This window comes from Mastigoproctus giganteus, chromosome 10, assembly GCF_048544385.1.
Source record: "Mastigoproctus giganteus isolate SK-2022 chromosome 10, ASM4854438v1, whole genome shotgun sequence".
NCBI lineage: Eukaryota > Metazoa > Arthropoda > Arachnida > Uropygi > Thelyphonidae > Mastigoproctus > Mastigoproctus giganteus.
The window spans coordinates 210,482,897-210,508,240 of NC_143584.1; the positions used below are offsets into that span (position 1 = coordinate 210,482,897).

The following is a 25,344-nucleotide window of genomic DNA, read 5'->3' on the forward strand; positions in this document are numbered from 1 at the left end:
TTCTTTTAGTATGGCAACCAGAAAGCATATAAACAGTCCCGACATATTTTGTTGCATATGTGGTTGTTTTGTTCCTGTAAAGCAGAGGCAAAATATTACCAAATTTTTTAAAAAAATCGTATTATGCATACTTTGAGATAAAACTAGGCAATCAGGATAAATCGTGGGCACCGCATAAAGTATGCCATGTGTCGAACATCTTAGAAAATGGAGTCAAGGAAAAAAGGTGTGCTTGCCATTTGCTATTCCTATGGTGTGACACGAGCCAGTAAGCCATGCCGAATGTTACTTTTGTGTATGTGACGTTAAAGGTTACAATTCAAAAAATAAAAAGGGGCATCAAATATCCAGATCTACTGTCAGCCATAAGACTGGTTCCACGTGGACCTAATCTGCCTGTAAAACCTCCACCAGAAACTTTGGAGTCCACATCTTCTTCTACCGAAGCTGAAGCTAAAGAGGTTAGTGAAGAGGAATGTTATCAACCAGAAAATATTTTAACGCCACAGCAATTCACGCAAGTTGAACTGAACGATTTAGTAAAGGACTTAGGTCTTCCAAAGTATGCCGAAATTCGGGATCCAGACTTCAAGCGAAGAACTTACTTGCTCCAGGTACATCACTTTCCTAGTACAGAAATCACGACAGGGAGTTTATACAGTATTTTTCACAAGAAGGTCCTCTCGTATATTGCAGTGATATCGCTGGTTTAATAAGTGCCTTAGGAGCTCCATCATATGTTCCTAGTGAATGGAGACTATTTGTAGACTCTTCTAAGACTAGTTTAAAAGGTGTTCTCTTGTATAATGGAGATAAGTACACATCTGTGCCAGTTGCTTATTCAGTCTACTTAAAAGAAACTTATGACAATCTAAAGTTGCTTCTGGAGAAAATTAAATATCAAGATCACGAATGGCAACTATGTGGAGACTTAAAAGTGTTATGTATGTTGTTGGGGCAACAGGGTGGGTACACTAAAATGGCATGCTTTATTTGTGAATGGGATAGCAGAGCCAAAGCACTGCATTGGACAAAGAAGCAATGGCCTCGGAGGCACAATCTTACACCGAGGTCAAAAAATATTGTGCACGAAAGTTTGGTGAAGCCAGATAAAATACTTTTACCTCCACTGCATATCAAGTTAGGCATAATAAAGCAATTTGTTAAAGCATGGAATAAGGATGGCAACTGCTTTAAGTACCTTTACAGTAAATTTCCTGGTTTATCTGACCCAAAACTTAAGGAGGGTATCTTCATTGGTCCCCAAATTAGAAAATTGGTTTTAGATGGTCAATTTGAAACTACTATGACTGACATTGAAAGGGAAGCCTGGATTTGCTTTTAAAAGTGTAATGGAAAACTTTCTAGGAAATCATAAATCACAGGATTATGAGAAAATTGTTCAAAATATGTTCGAAAAGCTTCGCAATTTGGGTTGCAATATGAGCATCAAAATTCACTTTTTGCATGCCCATCTTGATTTTTTTCCCCGAAAATCTTGCACAGATGAGCAAAGAACAAGGGGAGAGATTCCATCAGGACATAAAGGAAATGGAGCAGAGGTACCAGAGAACGTGGAATACAAGCATGATGGCTGACTACTGCTGGTGTTTAAAATGAGAGAAACTTGGCACTGTACATAAAAGAAAAACGATTAAATGTTCTTTTCAAACAAAGAGACGAAGGTCTGATTAATGAAAGTTTCAGAATTTTAATTAATGCTTGTTAATATTTACGTATTTTTTGATATATGAAAATGTAATCCTATCAGTTTGTCATTACTAAATACAATAAAGTTATATACTTTCATAACAAACAGTACCTTTTTATTTCTTAAATTGTGATGTATCTGGATGTGACAGAAAAAGTCTAAGTCATATTTGAAATCACAGCAACATATTTCGCAGTAGGACCTATTGAAATTCAAACCCCAGTGAACAAACTTAAATTTGTAAACTAGTGTTATCAATGAAAAAAACCAGTGGCTCAGTTTCCCAATCTCACAATTGTTACATGAAACATTAGGCTGATATTAACTCATTCATTGAACACTGAATTTTTAGATTGTCATGCTTGGAAGCAACTTTTATCCATAGATACAGCAACTTTTATCCATTCCTAATTAAATATGTCATCTAATAGAAAAGGTTTCATTGTTAAACAAACTTGACAGCAGGACTTTAGTGAAGTGTTTGCGAAGGTTTTGGTGTTGGTTCATTTATTTATGCCAATGCCGGGTTAAATTCTTTGTAGGCCTAGGACACTCATAGTTGTTAAAAGATTGAGCATTCAGAGGTATGTCAAGGGATATATATTTGCATTGTTGTGAAATATATAGGCCCCATAATAATATTATGGGGCCTATATATGTGTTCAACTCAAATGTGTTCAACATTTGTAATGTACTATTATTGTTATAAAAACATTCTGTAAAGTAATTCAATTAGAGCAAATTATTAAGTTTGGTTTTAGTGCATTTTGATTTTTGAATCATGAGATTTTTTTAGAGTATAAAATTGTTTCATAGTCTCTAGGTACTATGTCCAGCCTTGACTTATAGTATATTTGGGAGGGGTAGAAAATTATATTTGTACTATATGATATCTTTCCATATACTGTATAGGAAAGTTCAAATGCACACTTACATACCTGCCAACTCTTCTGATTTAGTCAAGTTTTTTGACAATCAGGTGTCTTTCGGTTTTCCAATATGTTTAGCTTTCTTTTCATTTTTAGTCAAGTTCAATTTATTTTTCAAATATGCAAATGTTATTATTTTTTTCATTAGAAACATACTAAACTGTAAATATACACTACAGTGTCCCAAATCTAGCTTTCTAAAAACCATGTGTGGGTGTGTGTTTGTTTGTTTGTTATTTTGGTTTTTAGGAGCATTAGCAGCTAAGACCATATTGCTCTGGGAAATGCGGTGGTCATTCCCTGACCTTTCCGCATCCTCCATATTTGGTGGTGACGGGCTCGAACCCCGGTCTAATCAAGAAGGAGCAGTAGTGCATAGCACTACTGCTCCTTCCCACCTGGCTTGTGGGTGTGTGTAAAACCATCTTGATTTTATGCAAAACTTGTTCTTTGAGTAATAAGTTTTCCAAATACAATTATATTTAAGTTAAATAAAACTCATTTGGTAGCTTGCACTCTAATTGTATGTTTTTCAGTGAGCAGACTTTCAACTTCTGCAATTAATTTGCCATGGTCTTCCAAATTTTGATAACTTGCTGACAGAAGAGCAATGTTTTGCCTCGTATTTCTAAACCTCTGAGTAGCAGCAATATAAGTTACAGCAGTTTTGATTCCATACATTTATTTTATTTGAAAATAAATATTTATTGGTATTAATTTTTATTAAGTTTTCATTAATCTTTGTGTTAGCTAAACCTTTCGCTACTTTCTAAATTCAGGAAGGCTATCATCTGTAGGCTGTATTATGTGTTGTACTGAAAATGAAAAATCTTAATGCATGTTATTTATTTTATATTTCATCTAGCATATTATTTTATACAATAAAATAATAAAATACAAATGCATCACATCATATGGTACAGAATCATTTTAATTTTAAAATTGTATAGAGTTTAAGCTTTAAAATTATGAAATAACTAATGCTATTTGACTTTACTGAAATTATATGAAGTTAAGGCACCTCCGTAGCCGAGTGGGCAGGAGCGGGAGTGCAGTAGTACACGCTCTTTGAGTAGACCGGGGTTCAAGCCCCTGACTGCTGAATACGGTCGATCTGCCAACCCGCACTGGACCAGCGTGGCAGATTATGGTCCATTTTCCCTCAGCATGAATTGTTGAGGAGGCTTCCATCCTGCAGTGGGTTGATAATGGCTGCACTTTACTTTTTTTTTAAGAGGACTAGTTTATCCTTTTATATTTTCGTTTTTGTGGTCATCAGGATTAAAATTGCCTAGTATTATACTACTTTCGAACAAATAACATTGCCAAAGGTTAATATGCCATTTATTTAAAATATGACATACAAATATGACAACCTGATTCAGGATTTACTGATCCCTCATTAGACAACATGTAGTCTTTTAAGTAAAAGGCAGAGTAACCTATTGGCAATGTCATTTGTTTGAAAGTAATTCAATACAAGGGAAACTTGCTATTCTGGCTGTTCTTCCTTGGGAATCAATGAACTACTTCCTTGGACTTATCTATGGCCTGCTTAATATGTTGTGGCATAAGTTGTAGGGACTCATGGTGCACTCACATATTAGGAACTGAATACTGTTCTGGTACTTTGTGATACACTGAGAAATGTTTCGAGAGTCTCACCTCTTCCCTCCCTCCCTCCCTCTCTCTCTCTCTCTCTCTCTCCCCCTCCCCCTCCCTCTCTCTCTCCCTCCCTCTCTCTCTCTCTCTCTCTCTCTCTCTCTCTCGTTCCCGTTACACATTGTTTTCCATGCCTTGAGGCCTACCTTCTGGCAAACAGTCAAGACAGATTTCACAGGCACTTTTTCTAGCTTATTTACTCATAAACACTGTGACTATACAAGGTTTTTCTGCACTTACTGTATAATATGATGTTAATAATTATCTTTGTTATGTCTAAGACAAATGCGTGCATTTGAAGACTTCACGGGGTATTTATACCAAGGTTTCAAAAGGTTTGAGTAAGTGTTTTTTTTCTTTGTTTTTAGTCAGGTCCAGTCCAGTATAATTTAGACAGCTTATATAAATTTAAGGAATAGTTATATAGTAGAGTGAAACTAGGTGGCTTCCCTTCTCACCTTTTTAAGGCCAGTGCTAAATAAGCTTGGCTTACTGTAAAGGATTTTGGTTCATAATTTGAAACAATCAGCCACTTCTAAATTAATCATGTAACTTCTTTTGGATTCTTTCTGTATTCACTGTTTTTTCCTTTAAGGATTAATTATTAAGTTGTTAATCTTTCATCTAAGAAATTTCTGGATTTTAAAATTTACTTATACATTTAAATATTGTTTTTCTATCATAAAATTGAAAAGGTTGACAAATTTACCTGCAGGTTCTTGAAAAAGAGAAACGTCAACAGTTAACAACAGTATCTACAGCCTTGCAGTCAGCCCTTCAGCATCTGTCTACAGCCATTGCTTCAGAAGAGGCACCAAATGCTGAGGGAGATGCATCTTGACCACCATTTTTTTCAAAGTAGAATATTATGTGGAATTAAATGACATCTTTACAAGACAGACTTCAGAAGGATGAAAAAGTAATTGATGTGGGTTGCAGTGAACTTTGTTGCAAAAATGTGTTTTGCTACATGTATACTGGAACCAAAACAAAGTTTGTAATGTGGCTTAATCACTTTGAGTTTTTCTTAAATTTAGAAAATTTTAAAATATAGTTAAAAAGAAAAACTAGGAATGACATTTTCTGCAGTTACTCGACAGGGATTGAAGTTATGTTGAAACATTAAACAACTGAAATATGCCACTGCAAACTATTACAACACTTATAGCTTAACTCAGAATCAGTTTTCCAATAACTGAGTTTATCTCATTAATAACCTGTACCTGTGTATTATTTAAATGTGAAGCAATTACACATAACTGGAAAAGGTTCTGTTATGTTTAGATGACAAGTCAATAGAACTAAAGATTTTTGATTTAGAAACAAGATATCATTGAAACTTTGTGAATTGTAATTTTTATTGTAAGAAAAAGTGAAATGGATAATCTTTTCATGCAATAATTAGATCTGAAATGGAATTTGTGAATTGAATCAGCCTTTGACCCAACCAAATTTTTCCTAATGGCATTAATTGTTGATTCAAGATTTACACAGTTCATTTTTCAGTAACATGGAATCATATGGGAATATTTTAAGTTTAAACGTGGGTGAAATATAATAAGCTGCTCTCAAGGAAGAGACCATAAAGCTTTTAAGACTGACATGTAGAGCTCATTTGGTAAATTTTTTGGATCAGTTCAGATGCCGCTTGCAGTACTTTCCTGTAAAAGTCTAATTTACATTAGATCAAACTATGAAAGTTTACATTCCTTGTTGGCACTAATTTCTTATGAGAGATTATTGAAAGGTACTGGTTTCTGTTTTCAGAAGTAGTGTCATCTCTGAGTTTTCATGATTTTTACAGAGTTGCTTCTTGTATTTATGAAGCGACACAACACAGCATTGTGTACCGACAAAATACAAATACAACATGGAAACTGGAATCTGGATTCTATGATGACTTCCAGATTAGAAATGCCCAATGCTGTGATCAACTGTATGTCCTAAGTTTTGCAATCTTGAAAAAGGAAGGGTTGACAGTGTCAATTGATTACAGACTTCTTATCAAATAATTAGTTACTAGTTGCAGTGTTCATGTGAACAAAGGTCTGACATACGATCAAAAAAATACAGCTGGAATCTTTAAATATTGTGAAAAAGATATGTGGGAACATACAGTTAATTATATGTGTTAAATATGAATTACTGAGTAAAAGATGCTTAACTCCATTTCAGTCCTGAGCTGAAATTTTGACTTTATTGAAATTAGCCCCATGCTCATCCATTAGATAATCTTGTGCTGTCCCAACAACTTTTTGACTCCAACATTCTTCAAATATTGTCAGAACAGAGCAGAATTGTTTAGTGGTTGAGTATAGGGTTGATTTCACCAGTGCAACTAAAGTGTATGGGGACACAGTTGAATACCCGGTAGACTAACAATTTTAGCCCACAATTTATATGGAGTTAAGCATCTTTTACTCAGTAATTTGTACTTAGAATTTCTACATGGAATTAATGCTCGAGTCCTAAGTTTTCTGTACCAGTGTTTATTTCCTTTATCATTATCTCCAGCTTTTCAATTTCAGTTTCCTTTGAAACCCTTTTATAGCACTTTTTTGCTGTAAAAGGGATTTTAAGAAGAGATTACAAATTCTGAGAATAGTGACATCACTAATGTCTTGTGGCATAAATTGCCTTGTGATAATCCAAAAGAATCCCATCCTTAACATAGAATATAATGTGAGGACCCTTACTTAAAAATTTTTGCTTCAGAGGTAACGTTATTATCATCTACTAACTTAGACTGCATATTCATAATGGTTATCAGTGTGCTCTCTCTTCTCGCATCTTACCCATTGATGATGAAAGTTGAATGTTTGATTCCATACTGCATTCATAGAAATTTTTGCTGCAGCATTTTCCTGAGCTGAGTTAGTAGGCTTCATCCATAGTTATGAGGTTTCCCTTCGAGATTGTTCCAGTTTTTGCCATTACAATTGAAAATATCAGTCATCATACACATGAAATTTTGAAGTTACCTTTAACATGCATAGATTAGGTTGAACAAGTGTTACAGTAGAACCTCATAAATTTGGCATCCTCAGGGACATGGCATGTTTCAGATTTTTGAGGATTCTGGTTTTTTAAAGTTTACTCATAAACCTAAACATTCAGAGGCAATTTATTATTTTTATTATATAATACAGTGCTCTGATCCCTGTTATCTACACGGAACAGTAGTTGCCAGCATTATGCCAAAATGTTAACCTGTACTGCTGGATTTGTGCAGTGGGTAATGTGCTTACCTAAGAAATAAGAGTCACAGATTTGACTGCTGGTATGGGTGTTTCAGTTGGCCAATTTTTTTTAATATCAGCTGTAAATCGTGCGATATGATTAAAAACTGAATACATACTACTGTATTATTTAAGTTTGTGATGCTATGAATTAGTATTGCATATCTTACAAAATTAATGAATTTATATGTTGTAAATACATAACAGTGGCTTACAGTCTATAAAATATGTAAAACAGAGAAAAAATTGGTGTTTGGAAATTATTAATGGAACGTACTGCAATAAATTTTGTGCTTTTTCTTTTTAAATCTGGCCAGCCTATTTTTATCTTTGCTCTTTTATGGTTGACCAGCTGCAGAGAAATATTCAAAACATTCTGGATTTTTGAGGTTCTATTGTACTTCCATGATTTATCTATGGTTGGTGTCAAAAACAGTGTCATTTTAAAACTTCAGCTTTATATCTTGAAATTAGCTTCCAGAAAGATGTTTGGATGAATGTGAATTCTACAGGGGAATTCATAAACCTACTTTTAAGATGTTTCCACTGAGAGAATTCTTTCAGATTATTGAATCATAAAGGTCACATTGAAAATTCATAATAGTCATTTTTTTTTTCTTTTTGACATTAAAAAATGAGTCATTAGAACTAATGCTAAAAATGTGTTGTTCTGTGGTGGTTGTAAAATAATTTTATTTTATCATTATTTTTATTTATTTATTTTTTTTGCTTTTATGGCAGTTTGCAATGCTTATTTGTGATGCAGATTTATGAATTTTTAATGAGGGAAAGGATGAAACAGAGTGAAAATATATTTAGAACTAACTGGATTAAACAACACACTCTTTCCCCTCAGTTAGCAGAACATGGAGGGCAGCTGTTCACCATAGTTAGTGCCTGTAGTTAGAAGAAAATTATTTCATATCTATACCAAAGTTCAGTTTCAGAACAAAATTATTCAATGTTTCCACAGATGTGTACATTTTGATTATTTCCATCATGATCCAGAATAAAATGAGATAGTTTTCATTATCTTTTAAATTCAGTTCTTAACTTGGCTGAATTTTGTAAGAATTGCATCATGTAACTTTTCCAGTAAGATTCATGGTAATTTCTTTTAATTTTTCAGCACTCTATAAAAATACTCTATAGGTAAAATTTTTATGGTATTGTTTGCTTGTGTGACCACTTTTTTTTAATTCATTAATTATTTTCTCGAAAATGACATTAAAATCTTGAACTTTGTTTTCTTACAAAACAAATTTTATCTCTAATTTTTATTTAAAATTAAAAAAAAAAAAAACATTTTTTTGTTTATCATAGTTCAAGGGCATTTTTTCCAACCTGATTAAAGTTATTACAAGCATATTGTCATTAAACTGTGATATAAATCTTGTGTCTGGCCACTTTCATAAAATTTTTGTTCTGTAAAGATATACTTTTGGCATTAAATCATTGTAGTGTGGCATTCAAAACATTGTTAGGGGAATGGGTAGCATGATATTAAAAACATGGCTGCCACTCATTCTAGATGTTCTTTACCAGGGAGGGATATTTACAATAATAAACAAGTGAGCAAAATTCTCTGAAAGATTTCCAGTAGTTTCTTGTTTTGACTTTTGTTAATATAAAAAGAAACTTTTCAGGAAAATTTCTTCAAAAAAGCCTTTTATTTTTAATAAAAGCCGTATACACTGGAAAAGGTTGAAGCATAACTAATATCTAAATATAGTCTTGCAATAACATGAAGTAATTATTTGCATTTCAGTCTAAATTACCTTCAGCCAAACTACAATTTATGCTTGCTTTTACTTGTTTAAGATTATTTTTTCTGTATTATCATCCTCACCCACCCCACTCAAAATAGTTGATGTTATTAAAATAAATTGTTACAAGCACTATATATACACCTATGTGTATAGAATTTTGTATGTGTTCATAAGAATCCTGATCCAGTATTAAAAAAATTCCAAGTATTGTTTTAAATGAAAGATTTTAAATTAATTCCATTCGAAATCATCAGCGGGGTTGTTTTGTGCATAATATCCTCTTGGCCTGTAATGAAGATGCCTAAAAGCATAATTATTAATTTGTTTTCTCAAAAAACAGTATTATTTGTCATCTGTGTGTATAAACAAGTGGGTCAGAATAATTTAGTGAGGCAGTGCATTGTTTTGAACTGTAGATACCTGAACAATGAATGATATTGAGCTCCAGAAAACTTGCTTTGAAGTTGTAGTCTTGATTGATAAAAGTAAGTGTGAGAGTGCCAACTTAATATTTACTCGGTATGCTATAGAACTCTATACAATTAGAAATAATTTTAATCATCTAAGTAATATGTGATGTTAACCCTGATCTTGATACAATTTAGTTTAGCTTCCATATAATCTGAAGTTAGCAGTCAGTTCTACACTTTCATCTTTAAGGTACCAGTGTGTGCCCATATTATTTAGATTGTCTTCATAATTTAGAGTACTCTGCTCCATTTTGAAGAATTTTATTAAATATAGCTATCGTAATTCAGAACTTAGGTTAACAACTAAATTCTTGCTGTTTAAATGCATTTCATAGATCTCTTAGATGTATAATGTGCTTTCATTCAGTTTTAAGATTTTTTTTCATGTATATCTGTTTCCATTCCTTCTTTAAAGTTGGTGCATGGTTTCTTTTTAAATGTATACCTAATTAATCTTCAGATACTGTAATTATAATAACTTGATCAGAAAGAGATGTACAGTTTAGCTTCATACTGTTGATAGGATACAAAACTATTTTTTATTGTAAACAATATAGCTAACAGTATGGACTGTAAATTATTTTGCAGCAGGGCTTATAATGTCAGTGTCACAGTGAAAATGCTGTGTATCTAAGACCCAATTAACTTGTAGTATTCATCTACAAGGAAAACTTGTCAGTTTTAACATTAACCATCTAGCAGGCACATAAAAAAAAAGTGCAGAAATATTGTACCTACTACTTACCGATCCCTTTGGTGGGGAGGGGCAAGAAACAGTTTAAAATGGTGCATGATAAAATTCTTTGTTTTGATGTTACATTGGATAAGAACAACAAAATATCTTTAGTCCCAGCAGTCTTGTTATCCAAAAGCAGACAAAATTGAACAGAAACCAAAACTGTATGGAAAATCAATGCCACAGTACACATTTTACACAAACATGGAATCATAAAGAATTGTTTAACTATACTTCTTCAATTAAAAAGATATTAGTGATGCAAATTGAAACCAAAGGCCATTCTGCAGAATTACTAAAATTCATGCTCACATAACTTTAATAGATATTCTAGTAACAGATAATGTCTTTCTCCCAAGAAATTAGATATTTAATAGATATTTTAAGTGCTTTTACTTTTTGTTGTCAGGATACTACAATGTGCCCACTAGATGGTTAAATAATGTATCCTAATATATGTTGCATTCTAATATAAGTAAAATGTGGCAAGTCTGACTTCAATAAGCTCTTTCAGAACTTGTGCCATTATTTTTAGAGTAGTTGAAATAAATAGAGCTACAAAATTGTTGAAAATGTGGATATAATTATGACAAACTCATTTATAATAAAGTTTCATAAAATTTTATTTAAATATTGATCAAATTGCATTACTGATACAATTGGCACAGCTATTTTTTTTTACACTTAAAATAGTTTACTATTTTTTTTTTTTTTCTTTATGTTCCATTGATATTTATTGCTGAAACAGTTGAGGTAGATGAACTAAAGCAAATGAAATTTTCATTGCAAACTAGAGAAGTGACTTGGATTAAATTTTTAATTTAACATAATTTTGGAAGAAGTCTTAGTTTATAAAATCTTACAGAAATTATAGTACACAGAGTACATTAATTATTATTGGGTATGTGTAATGAAAATCAAAGGTAATTAGCATTCCCCAAACCTTTCTCTGAACAGTTGTTTCTCCTGTATAATTATTTTTTGCCCAATTTTTAGCTTTTCTTTTAGTTATAATTGAAAAATTAGTAATTGTGACAAGAAATTTTAAATCCAAGTTTTGATGGAATAATTATTGAAAACTGTAACACAAATGTTTCATAGCTTATAATTTCAAGCCTTCAGAGTGTTCTCAAAGATGTTTATTATTAGTTCATTTCAGTTTCTCTTTAGTCTGCATTTAGATATTGTAATATAAAATGTGTAAGAATAATTTGCTCAGTACAGTGTACAGGAAGACCATGTGTGTTTTATATTTTAGTTTGTAAGAATAATAAAAAAAAATCATGTTGTTATTTGTCTGTCTTTCTTTAAAATGACTTAATGCTGATGAAGTTACATAACTTTTTTTAATATCTATATTAGTACAGATAGTCAAAAAAAAAAAAAAAAAAAAAACGGGAAATATGAGATTATATTCTACAGTATTGATATAGAGAAAACATGGTTATAAGGAAACAATACTTGGACAGAGAAAATGTATGATTTTACAATAATGCTTAATGACATTTACCAGAACCAGCACTTAACTAGCAGATAAATGTCATAAAACTTGATAGGATGAAATAAGTATTTGTGATGAACTGGGATTCAGGAGGCTTCATTTTAGGAAGGATGTAGATCTGTTGGAATGAATGCAGAGAAGGGCAATGAGATTAATAAAGGGAACAAAAGGGTGGTTTTCCAAAGAAAGGCTTCAGTTCTACGAATTGTAACATCTGTATACTAGGCACATCCGAGGTGATCTGCTCAGTGTATTTCAGGCTTTGGATGGATTGAGCAAGCTTAATTTTGATGGCATTCTTCCTTTTGTTCAGATTACCCATGTGAGGGGGGTATAAACTCAAACTGAGGAAGGATAGTTGCAGAACAGACATGTAGAAGTTTGCCTTCAGCCAGCATGTGGTTTGAACTCCCATCTACGAGGGCAGGAGTACAAAGAAAGGTTTGTATTCACCAAAAAATGGTTGTGATAGATAAAAATTTTTGTTGCATACCTGAAAATCTTAACAACCATACAACTTTTGGTTTCAATCTGACAATTCATTTTCTTCTCGGAAGCAATGAATGAAGTGTAACAATGGATAAAATGGAATACAAATTGGTGATTCAGTTCTTTCTGCAAAGGAAAACACCTAAAACAATCCATGAAGAAATGGTCGCAGCTTATGGAGAAGACTGCCCAGGTTACAGCATTGTTGCACATCAGTAGAAACAATTCAAATGTGGAAATCCCAGGATGCCCACAACTGCTGTTACAGAAGAGAGTGCTACAAACAAACAGGCATTTTTCCTGAAAGATTGCTGTATTAGTGTCAAAAAACTAGCTGCAAAGCTCCAAATTAGTGTAAGATCTGTGGAGAACATCCAACAACAGTTCCATATGAATAAAGCATTTGCTAGATCAGTGCTTCTCAACCTTTTTATCATTCATGGACCACTTCAAGCATTCTTTACTTACTGCAGCCTACCGGGTAGGGTTTCTTTACATCTATGAAAAAACTAGAATTGGGTTGACGTTTCAAAAATCCTGGTTTTTTTTACTGAAGAACATGGATCCCACTTATCCATGTTGTTCAATATACTATACTGAGTATAGGGCTGATATTAAATTCCTAAAATAATTCCAATCTCAAACAAAATATAACTTATTAATTAAATATAATTAAAGATGTACTAAAAAAATCCCCCAACATATACAATCAAATAATCGTTAAAAATTTTAAGTTATTCTCATACATTAGTTTCTTTACGAATACACAAAAACAAATCCAATACATATTACATGCTCAGAAGCTGGTGATCGACTGTGACAGATGGAAGCTTGTGGCTGTTATTGTTATTTTGGTTTTTAGGAGCATTAGCAACTAAGGCCATATTGCTCCGGGGATATGCAGTGGTCATTCCCTGACCTTCCTGCATCCTCCGTATTTGGTGGTCACGGGCTCGAACCCTGGTCTAATCAAGAAGTGTGTGCTACGCACTGCTGCTTCTGCCCACCTGGCTACAGAGGCGCCAGAAGCTTGTGGCCCTCACCGACGAATGTTAGGCTTACAATGTCTTACATTGTTAGGCTTACAATGTCTCACCACAATAGGCTTGTACGCACTGACAGGTTCCTCCCCAAGCAGATGCTTGCCATCCTGAACTGTTTAGACACTAACTTTGAGAGCTTGATAAAGAACAAGAAAGACAGATTCAACTTTATCAAGGCTTTCATCGCCTTTGATCTCTGATCTAAAAGATGATTACGAAGCTCCCATTTCCTATCCCCAGGCTCCATGAACATAAATCAAACTGATATTTATTACTCTTCCGTTATTCTTACTCCTCAATGTGTTCATTGCTAAGGTGCATTTTGTTTCTGTGTGCTGCTTTTTGTCTTTGCATGCTGTACTTTGTAATCTGTTTCTTCAGGCTTTTCCCCTGGCACTGGTTGCTGTGATGGAATATTGTATTGTATGTAATTCTGTATTTCACACTAAAGGTTTATTTATTTAGAATAGAGTGGAAATTTGCATTCAGCTGACTGTTGGAATATACTTCCATCTAGAAGAACTCTTTATTGCATACAAAAGGCACATGCCGTACACCAGGGTGACCAACAAGTTGATCGCGGCTTTAATTTCAGTCGATCACGTCATGACGAATTTTAAATATATATAATAAATAGATTAGTCAAAATCTAAATGTTATTATTATTATGCACCTCACTGCATATGCTTATTACAAATCCGTGGAATCACGTGACTACTCGTTGCCACGCAGCCGCTAGGCTTTTCTAGGGAAAATTCACGCAGTCACGTGGAGAGCACAGAGTAGTAAGATACTACTACTCTGTGGTGGAGAGCATAGTGCATGTGTCGAATTCTTATTTAGCTAACTTAATATTAATAACTGGACAGTACTTATACGGTTAATTTAATACCCTTTGATTTAAAATGAATACTACGAAAAAGAATAAAACGTATCATTTTCATGAAGAGTGGGAACTAGAATACTTTTTTGTGATGAAAAAGAAAAATGTTTGTTTTGCAATGCTTCCATGGCTATATCCAAAAAAGGAAATTTAGACAGGCACATCAACGCACTCCATGGAAAATATCAATCGGATTTTCTGCTTAATTAACTTAACCTCTACTTAATTAACCTCAGAAAAAATAAATTAAAAGAACTTAAATCCAGATTATCCGCACAACAAAATTTCTTCATGACACCTAATTTACAACCTAAAGCAGTAACTGTAGCATCATTTATGAGTCATCTTGCAAAAAATTGCAAATCATTTTCTTATGGTCAATTCATCAAAGATGCATTTTTAAAAATAACAGATTCTCTTTTTGAAAATTTTAAGAACAAAAATGAAAACAGAAGTGCTCTTCAAGATCTGCAATTATCTCGAAATACTGGTGATGCAACGCATTGAAAAAATTAGTAAAAATGTGAGTGAACAATTGCATGCTCATATTGCTAATTATGTGTCCTTTTTACAACTGGATGAATCTACAGATGTCAGTGATACTGCTCAATTGCTCGCTTTTATTCGTATGGTTTTCGATGATTCTGCTACTAGAGAAGAACTGCTGGGTATGGTTTCATTAAAAGAAAGAACTAGAGGTCTTCATATATTTAACGCATTTAAAAATTTTATTGAAAAAATTAAATTACCACTATTTAAGCTCGTATCAATAACAACAGATGGAGCTAAAGTAATGACGGCGCATCTTAAAGGATTCATCACATTGACCCAAAAGGATGATGAATTCACAGATTTTTTGAGTTACCAAGTTGGTGGATGATACAGTATCATCCACCAAGTGTTAGCCAAAAAAAGATTAAATACTAAAAGTGTTATGGACATAGCTTTCAAAATCGTGAATTTCATCAGAGGACAATCTCTTCAAAGGAGACTTCAAAATGCAACTCGATGAAAATAAACCAGATCTGATATTACACACAAATGTGAGGTGGCTGAGTCAGAGTATGTTTCTACAGATTTTGAAATTTGCTGAATGAAATTAAAAAATTTGTTGATCAAAGGGGAGATGATTATCAGCAGCAACAAGATACGGTGTGTAGAGTGGCATGATCTGGCTTTTTTTGGCAGATTTTACCAGTAAATTAAGTGATCTGAATTTGGAATTATAAGGAAAAAATAAAAGTGTGACATGATTAGTAGTATTTCTGCATATAAATATCAATTTTTGGAAATAGCTAAGGATATCAAAGAAAAAAAATTCGACCATTTTGCAAATATGCAAAATCATTTGCAAAAATATCCTGTTTTTGAATTTAATAGACAAAAATATGTTTCTGAAATTGAGAAAGTTGTGGAAATCAGATTCAATGATTTTAAAACAATTGAAGACATTGTTAAATATATTTCTTATCCATTTAATGTCGACTTAGATACGAAACATATTGAAGAAAAAATCGCTGAGATTTTTCACATGGAATAAATATTACTTGAAAATTATATTTTTATTACATCTGCCTAAAAGCCAGATCACCAGAAAAATACTTTTTGAAATATGTTTGCCAAGAAAAGTACTCAAATGTAAAAAAATGCAGTGAACTTTTAAATTCCTGTTTTGGTTCCACATATCTATGTGAATCGACCTTTTCCTATTTGAAACAAACAAAGACGAAGAATCACTGTACTCTTATGGACTTGCATACAGAAGATTCTTTGTTGTTGGCCTTATCACAGTACATCCCCGATTCTGAAAGGTTGGCAGATGACGTGAAGACACAAACTTCACATAAATGAAAAATTTAAAAACGTATGAATTTAAAATAAGAATTCTGAATTGTATTTAATTTTTATAAGCAACATTTTTAGATGTGTTGATCAACTTTTTTAACCACGTGTAATGAAGTTCTTGAAACTGTAGATCACGGCACATTTGAAGAAAAAAAATAGATCGCATCACAAATTAATTTGGCCACCCCTGCCATACACAATACCCTTCACGGCTACAAGCCAGGGGTTTTTTGTGGAATCTAATGTTGTGGAAGTGGGTAATTTGAATAAATTAGAAGGAATAGGCAGATTAACATTAGAAGAGGCATATAATGCAAGAAAGCAAGCTTATACAGAATCAGCCAAAAAAAAAAAAAACCCATTTCACCCATCCATTCGCTCCAAATGTTTGTCTAGTTCTGCCTTTATTTTATTTAAGCTGTCCACTTCTAAAATGACAGATGGAAGTTTGTTCCAGAAATCAACCACCCTGGCTAAAGGCAAATTTCCTCACATCTATTCTTCACATCTATTCTACAATTGTCTTTCCTCAATTTGAATTTATGTCCCCTCAGGCGATTAATCTGGACAAGAAAAATCCCATCAGCATTGATCTTGCTCAAACCAAGGCCTTATGCACTTCAATCAAATCACCTTGCAGGTGCCTAGGCTCCAGACACTGTAATTTGCAAAACTTAAGCCTTTCTTCGTAAGAGCAACCCTTTGTTCCATTCACTAATCTTGTTGCCCTTCTCTGTACTTGTTCCAGCAGCTCTACATCCTTCCTAAAATGAGGCCTCCAGACCTGTATACAGTACTCTAGGTGTGGCCTGACCATTGCCTTATACAAGGGAATGATCACCTCCTTATCCCTGCTAGAAAAATTCCTGTATATCATTGACAAGACACCATGAGCTACTCTTGCAGCCTGTCTGCACTGCTCAGAGAACTTCATATCTGCCTGCACAATTACCCCCAGGTCCTTTTCATTCTCTACCACCCTGAGTAGAGGATGAAGCCACACAGTTAATACTTTACTCTGGGGTTACTGCTACCCATATGCAGTACTTTACATTTATTAATATTAAACTTCAGTTGCCACCTCGCAGCCCATTTGCTCAACTTTTCTAGATCCTGTTGCAGTAGCATAGTGTCATTAACAACCCTGCCACCCTTTGTATTGTCTGCAAACTTAGACATTAAGCCTGATATATACCTTCATTAATGAATACAGAAAACAACAATGGACCAAACACTGGGGAACTCCACTAATAATATTAGACCACAATGAAGTTAAGTTTCTTTTTTTTTTTTTTTTTGGTTGCTGTAAAAGCTTTGCTTTTGCACATCATTTTGCCAACATTACCACTAATAAAAAAAAAACATCCATTACTGTGGTTTTCAATAACTTTGTTAAAGCAACAGCTCTAAAAAAAGACAAAAAGTTTGCAGATGATACAAAGGTTGGCAAGGTATTTAATGACAATCAGGATGAGCTACTGAATCTAGGGTGATCTAGGAAAATTGGGTCAATGAGTTGAGAAATGGCAGTTGAAGTTTTACATTGGCAAATACAAAGTACTGCATAGCAGTAATCCCAGAATAACTTATCAACTGTGTGGTACTACACTCAAGGTGGCATAAAATTAAAAAGATCTGGGAGGTAATTGTGCATTCGGATATGAAATTCTCTGAGCAATGCAGATGTGCTGCCAGGACAGCTCATGGGGTTTTGTCAAAGATATACAGAAACTTTGCTAGTAGGGATAAGGAGGTGATTATCCTTTTGTACAAGGCCATGGTTAGGCCGCATCTTGAGTACTGTATACAGGTCTGGAGGCCTCACTTCAGGAAGGATATAGATCTACTGGAATGGGTGCAGAGAAGGGCAACCAGATTGGTGAAGGGAACAAAAGGGTGCTCCTAACTAGAAAGGCTTCAATTCTGCAAAAGGCACCTCCGTAGCCAGGTGGGTAGGCGCAGCAGTGCGTAGCACACTCTTCTTGATTAGACCAGGGTTCGAGCCCATGCCCACCAAATACGGAGGATGCGGAAAGGTCAGGGAATGACCACCACATATCACCGGAGCAATATGGCCTTAGTTGCTAATGCTCCTAAAAACCAAATAAACAAACAAGTTCTGCAAATTGCAGCTTCTGTGCAGTCTGATTTAGGTGTTTAAGGCCTTGAATGGATTGAGTAAGCTGAATATGAATGGCATTCTTCCTCTTGCTGAGACTTCACACAAGGGAGTATAAATTTAAGTTGACAAAGGATGGTTGCAGAATAGATGTGCAGAAGTTTGTCTTCAGCAAACAAGTGGTTGATTGTTGGAACAGGCTTCCATCTGTTGTCGTAGAAGTGGATAGTTGAATAAATTCAAGGAAGAACTAGACAAATTCTTGGAGGGCATGGATGGGAGAAGTTTGTAGTGTGTTTTTTTTTTTTTTTTCTTTTTGCCGATGCTATATAAGCTTGTTTTCTTGCATCATTTGCCACTGCTACTATTACTAAAATTTGTAAAGGTTCTAAATATCAGTGTCTCGTAAACAGGAAGGATATATTATATTATTTGACTAATACATATTTTTGTGCTGTAAATATACTTAAGCAGGTCTGGTACGTTTATAATATAAAAACAATAAAATTTTAATTGACATCTAAAACAGAAATAATACATTATGTACAAAGCAAAATCTTTATAATTTTGAATCGGTTCATATAAATTAGCTTAAATATCATAATTTGTTTGTAGTTAAAACATTTCAAACCTTTAAAAAAAAAAATACATTTTAGTTTTACTATTACACACTGAAAAAATTCTTTATAGATTATCCTGTTAAATATCTTTTTACAAAAAAAAAGGTTAAAAAATAGTTATAAAATATAAAAAGTTTAATTGCTACCAGTCTGATTCATTTTGAGATGATGACACACCACTCACTCCAGCAGATATATGAAGGTCACTAAGTTCACTGATTTCATCTTCTGTAGCATCTGGAAGTTTGGGATTTTTGTAACTTTCATTTGTGTACTTAACCTCTTCTTGGATAATGTCGAATAGTATTCCAGGCTGGTTATGAGTTTTTTCTAGCTGATTCTTGCTACCATCCAAGTCTTTCTCACCTGTGATTTTACTTTTATTATGTGCACTGGAGGATAATTCTGACATGTCCTTTTCCCCAGTTCTAGATTGTGTGGCTAACTCTGGTTCATTAGGGACTTGCAGAGGACCAGGACCCGATTTTAAATGATCAGACTCTGACACTACCATTTCTGAAGCCAGAACCACAGATGGCAAAGTTTTCTCAATATCCAAATTGTTTGTATTTATTTCTGGTTTTTGTGATTCAGCTTCTGCATTTAAATCGCCTGAAACAGAAATGGTCTCAGATATGTGTGTCTGCAGTCTGATATCCCGTTGACCAGTTGATAAATTATCAATCACAATATTAGGATTGTTGATGTCGGAAACTTTATCGGGCCTAGAAAGATCTGTTTTCGTTTTTTTTGTCTGATTACCAGTGGTGTCTTTTCTTAAACTCTCTTCATTCAGTCCTTGTCTGAATACACTTGAGAAAGGTGCGGATTCAATTCTAGTAGCTTTTTCATCATCACCATGATTTTGTTCTACTGCCTGAATTATAAAATCAGAATCTTTATATTCATCAAGAGCATTCAGTGAACTTTCCTGTTTTTGAGGTGGAGTTTTATCAATTTCATATAAAAAATATTTTGATTCAACACTTTTCATCCCATTTTGGTTCACAAGAGGGTCTGGATTCATTTCGTCATACCCATTCTTTGGCAAGTTGCTCATGGGGGTTTTGCTCACTGCAGATTTTGGATGAGATTGTTTCCACATGGCATCGAGATCAATGTTGAAGAGAGGCCTTCTGACTGGTTTCTGTATGTTGGATGAATCATTTATTTCAGCTGATGCTACAGACACTTTGGGATTAGGATTCTCTGCAGACGTACTTGGCCTGGGAAGAAACATTTCAGAATTACTTAATGGCACTTTTCGGAATAATTTCTTGACAGGCTGTTCTTCTTCCTCTTCTTCTTCAGCAGGGCATTCTTTTATGGACTGGTTCTGTACAGGAGGTTGATGGAGATTTTCAATTAAACTAGGGAGAGTTAATGTTTCTTTTTCTGCAAACTGTGAAAGAAAAGAATCTCTGTTTTTAAAACTATTTTTCTCTTTTAGAAGTTGATTATCTCCACCACATACAGTTGGTGCCACGATGATATCAGTATTCGTCATTTTTTCTTTAAACTCTTTTTCATTACGTTCAGCCATTGTTGTAAGTATGTGACTTGTCAGCCTGTTATTTACAAAAGTGCTGGTATGTGGAAAAGGTTCCATTACTCTTCCTTTCAATGGGTAACGTTCTTCATAAGCAGCAGAAATTATCGGCATACTAGCAAAACTATGAGCTGTAAAACCAGCAGTCTCATTCTGCATCCAGTTACTACTGTTAATATCGGTGGTTTTATCAAATATAGGTAATTCATTTGCTTTCATTTCAAGATCCAAAAAATAATTAGATTTCACAAATGATCTGCTCTGTAAGTCTTTCAAATACTCTGAATGTGTTTTTTGACTGCTGTTTACCAATGATGGCACATAGTGAGTGGACATAGTTATATTTCTTTGATTCCTATCAAGGTTTGAATGAGCTTTCAGGCAATCTCCATATTTTTTCCCTAATGCATCTGCCTCAATTTGAAGATAATCAATTCTTTTCTTGGCTTCTGCAATGAACTTTGCTGCTTCGTTCCTGTCCCTTTTCTGAGTAAATCTTTGATGTAAATATGTAGGAGTAAAAAGAGGTGGAGTATTTTCAGCATATCTGTCTGCATCTTTTGGCACCTGGTGATGTGAAATGCGAATTGGAGAAGTCTGTTGAGATACGCTCACTCTACTCGATGTTTTGTGTTCCTGACTGCGGATAACTTGAGTTTCATAAAGTTTCAACTGCAGCTGGTGAATAATCCTGTGCAACTCATCTATATCTGCTCTTTGTTCTTCAGTCCTGCAATTGATAATTGTAAGCTTATGATATTCAATTTAAAATATAATTTACTATACACATTATTTTAAATGTTACAGATATCAATAAAACCATACTGTTACCAAATGTACTGAGACACTAAGAAAAAGATGTTTACAGATAAGATTTTATTAAGTAGGGTAGCCACCTCTGGCCTATAATACAGCACAGTTTTCGTGGAAACACTTTCCACCAATTTAGACTCATGAGCAAAAATGTTATGACCACCCCTATCTCCACAAGTGGCTGCATCCCACAGCACCTGGGAGTATGTCACCAACTGGCACAACATACATAATGACGGCACAGGTAGTGCCTGTCAGTATGAAGCCTGTGCAATGGGAGAAAGGGAAGGACCTGACAAAGGAACAAGGAATGATTTGCCATGCTAAGAAGGTGGGGCCAACATCTCAGCAACTGCAGGCATTGTTAGCTGTTCAAGGAGCAGCCTTAGTGAAGGTGTGGCAGGAATGGTTGGTCCAAAGAGGGACACAACCACCAAATGTGCTGCATGGGGAGAGCAGTATTGGTTAACAAATGAGGTGAACAGCAGTTAGCACTTACTGTTCGGGACATCAGACAGCTCATGATCCTTCAATTAACGACAGACTGCAACCAGGGAGGAGAGAAATATTTTTGAGCACACCATCCAGCAGGTGCTTTTGCAGATAGGCTTATGGAGTAGGTGAACTGTTTGAGTGCTCATGTTGACTGTCATCAACTGACACCTCTGCCTACAGTGGGCAGAGAAGCACTGTTCCTGGACATTAGACGACTGGAAAAAATAATTGACTGGTTTGATGAATCAAGGTTCCAGCTCCATCATGCCAATGGACAAATGTGTATTCGACGGCAAGCAGATGAATGGCTGCAACCAAAATGCACAGTGGGATAAAAACAGGCCAGCAGCAATGGTATCAGGGATTTGGGGGATGTTTTCATGGACATTACTGGGTCCTCAACCCCATTAAACACACCCTCACCACCAGATCTTACCTCAGCATTGTTTTAGACCAAGTTTTGCTCTATATGGTGCCCATGTATCTGGATGGCACTGGACTCTTTCAACAAGACAACACCCCATGCTACAAGACCCACATTGTGTAGAATTGTTTGAGGATAATGTCCAAGCATTTCGTAAGGTACCCTGGCTGCCAAATTCCCCTGACATCAATCCTACTGAACATTTGTGGGATGCAGTGGAATACAGCATTCACCAGTTCCTCACTTTATTGTTCAACTCCAGATATCCTTCTTTCCAGCTGGTTCAGGATACCTGAGAACACCTGCAGTCTAATGGAGTCAATATCACAGCAGGTGGGTGAAAGCAATTATTGTGGCTAAAGGTGGCCCAACACGCTATTAGGTAGGCAGTCATAACGTTTTGGCTCATGAGTATATGTGCTGATGGAAATATTTCTAAATTATTATATTTTCCATATTTCTTCTTTATTAAAAGCTACCAATTCATAGTAATTTCTACTCAGAGAACTGTTACTCATAGTAGCACTATTTTTAATACTGTTTCAATATTTGGAACGGTTGACCTGAAACTGTTTGTAACAAATAAGTTTATACATTTATAAATAATTAATGACAATATAATTATTTAGAATTTCAATTACTCATTTTTTTATTATTATTTTTGAATATTAAGCTGCCATCCTTATTTGTAATCAGTAAATAAAATATTTTATGAATTCTTAGAAAGAAAAAACAATATGCAACAAATAAAATAAAATTTTTAAACTAAATAAGAAATTCAACAAATATTTTGATACAGTTACAATTTATTCAGCCACTAAACCAAGTGTTCATATAAATAACTAGCCTCATTCTATCCATACAATTTTTGCACAATATTATAATAACATATTGAAAATTGAGAAAAAAAATTATAGCGAGTTCTGTTTACACAAATTCAAACTTACAAGACCCAATTTTTCATTTTCATTTTATTTGCACATCAAACTCAAAATTACACAACTTGGCATTTAGATTTTTAATTTTATTTGTGCATCTAACTCGTAGTCACATTGAACGAGAGCAAGCTAAGCAGATTACTCATCCATAACATGATATCCGTGTAAAGTATTGTGTTCCCCACTTTCAGAATCTTGGTGCTGTTAATCGTGCTGAATAGACATAAAACAAAGAACGTTTTCCATTTATGGTGATTTTAGTTTGATATTGCAAGTTTAACAAATTAATAATGGCCTCTAAGTGTGCAGCAAGTGATAATGCCACTGGCAGTGCAGAAAAACGTGCCAGAAAGTTCATAAAATTGGATGCGATAAAGCACTAAGAAAGCAGCCAGTCAACTGCCATGATAAGGAATGCACTGAATATAAACAAAAGCACCTTATACACCATTAGAGGCAACAAACAAAAAATCAAGGAAAGCATTAAATCAGGTAGCATTGTGTGCTGCTACTTCCACCTACATCTGGTGTAACGTGATCAAAAAGTGGCTGGCAACATGGAAACTTCACCAGAATAGACAAAACATACTGATGCCTTCGGGTGGTGTCAGCAAAGGCCAAAAGCCTCTAAAAATTTAAGAATAGGAGGTGAAGTAAGAGAATTTACTGCAAGTTCTGGATGGTTTAGCACATTCAAGGTTCAATATGGCTTCAAGAATATGAAGCTTACAGGAGAGGCTGCATCTGCAGATAAATACTGAGAACTAAAAACAATAATTGAAGGTGGCTACACAGCCAAATTCAATTATTTATCTCGATGAAACCAGTCTTCTGGAAATGAATGCCAAACTGCATCTACATTGCACGAGAAGAAACAAGTGAAGAAAGCCTCTAAAGATTGCCCGACTGACTGTTTTTTGGTGGCAATACAAAGGGTAATTGCAAATTGAAGCCTTTGCTGATCTACCACAGTGAAAATTCACATGCACTCAAGGGCTACAACAAAAGTTTCTTGCCAGTCTACTGCTATGCCAATAAAAAAGGGTGGGTAAAAAGTGGCATCTTCAGCAATTACTTTAGTAAAGAGTTGCATCCAGAATTGAAGTCCTACTGCATGCAAGAAGAAATTCCTTTAAAATTCTTATTATCCTGCATAATGCTCCAAGTCATCTACAGACCATCAATATGAGTGACAATGCTAAAGTTGTTTTTCTGCTACCTAATTATGACTTCATTCCTGCAACCAATGGACCAAACATTCGAGTCATATGTGTTCTAAACTGTCGATCATGTGGACAATTTTTGAAAGCATTAACCATAAAAGATGCTCTTTCATTAATCAAGTGTGCACAGATCAAAATTCCACAGCAATGCATGAACAGCATGTGGAAAAAACTGTGCCCATATCTCTGCCATAATTCTAAAGGATTCAATGCAGATGACACCATTAGTGCTGCTATTAAAAATAGCACCAGGATGGACTCAAGAACTAGCTTGGTTGAGGTTGACGAAAATGAAATTGAAAATTTTCTTGAATCTCAGAGAGAAGAACTAAGCACTGAAGAGTTGTTGGCAATGGAGAAGATAGCCATGAAAGAAGATAAAGAAGCAGCAGGAGGTTGTTGCTGATTGGCTTCCACCAGTCAGCAACAACCACTAGGCCGCCTACTTACAGTGACACACCTAAAGGAATCCTTCCAACATCTTGAATCTTGCTTTATGATATTTGAAGATGATCCCAAAATGGACAGCAGTTCTATGGTTAGAGGGAAAACATCGGAATGTGCTGCTCCCTATCAAGAAACCCTCTCTGAGAAGAGAAAGTTACAAACTCAGCCAACTCTGGACACCTTCTTCAGGCAACCAGTTGCTTCTGCACTTCCTGCTTTGCCACACCAAACCTTCATTGAGTTAGAAGCTGAGAAAGGTGAAGAAGCTAATGATCCTGATCCTGCAAAGAGTTTTCCATCCCCAAACATTAAGTTTTCTATACTTAATATTAACGGTATGTATTAATTAATTATGTTTATTATTATTTATTGTTTTTGGTAGCAATAGCACGCAGTCTCTCTATTTTACACGTATTTGAATAGGAAAATCTTGTTATTT

General features: G+C 34.5%; 1 protein-coding gene across 1 annotated transcript in view; it reads left to right on the forward strand.

The window, feature by feature from the left end:
- LOC150079840 (uncharacterized) overlaps positions 1–5,302 on the forward strand; it is a 58,236-nt gene extending 52,934 nt beyond the window's left edge. Inside the window, exon 10 of the mRNA XM_090382705.1 lies at positions 5,018–5,302. Coding sequence (XP_090238831.1) covers positions 5,018–5,143 — 126 coding nt within the window. The 3' untranslated portion in view covers positions 5,144–5,302. The remainder of the gene's footprint in view (positions 1–5,017) is intronic.
- The last annotated feature ends 20,042 nt before the right edge of the window (positions 5,303–25,344 follow it).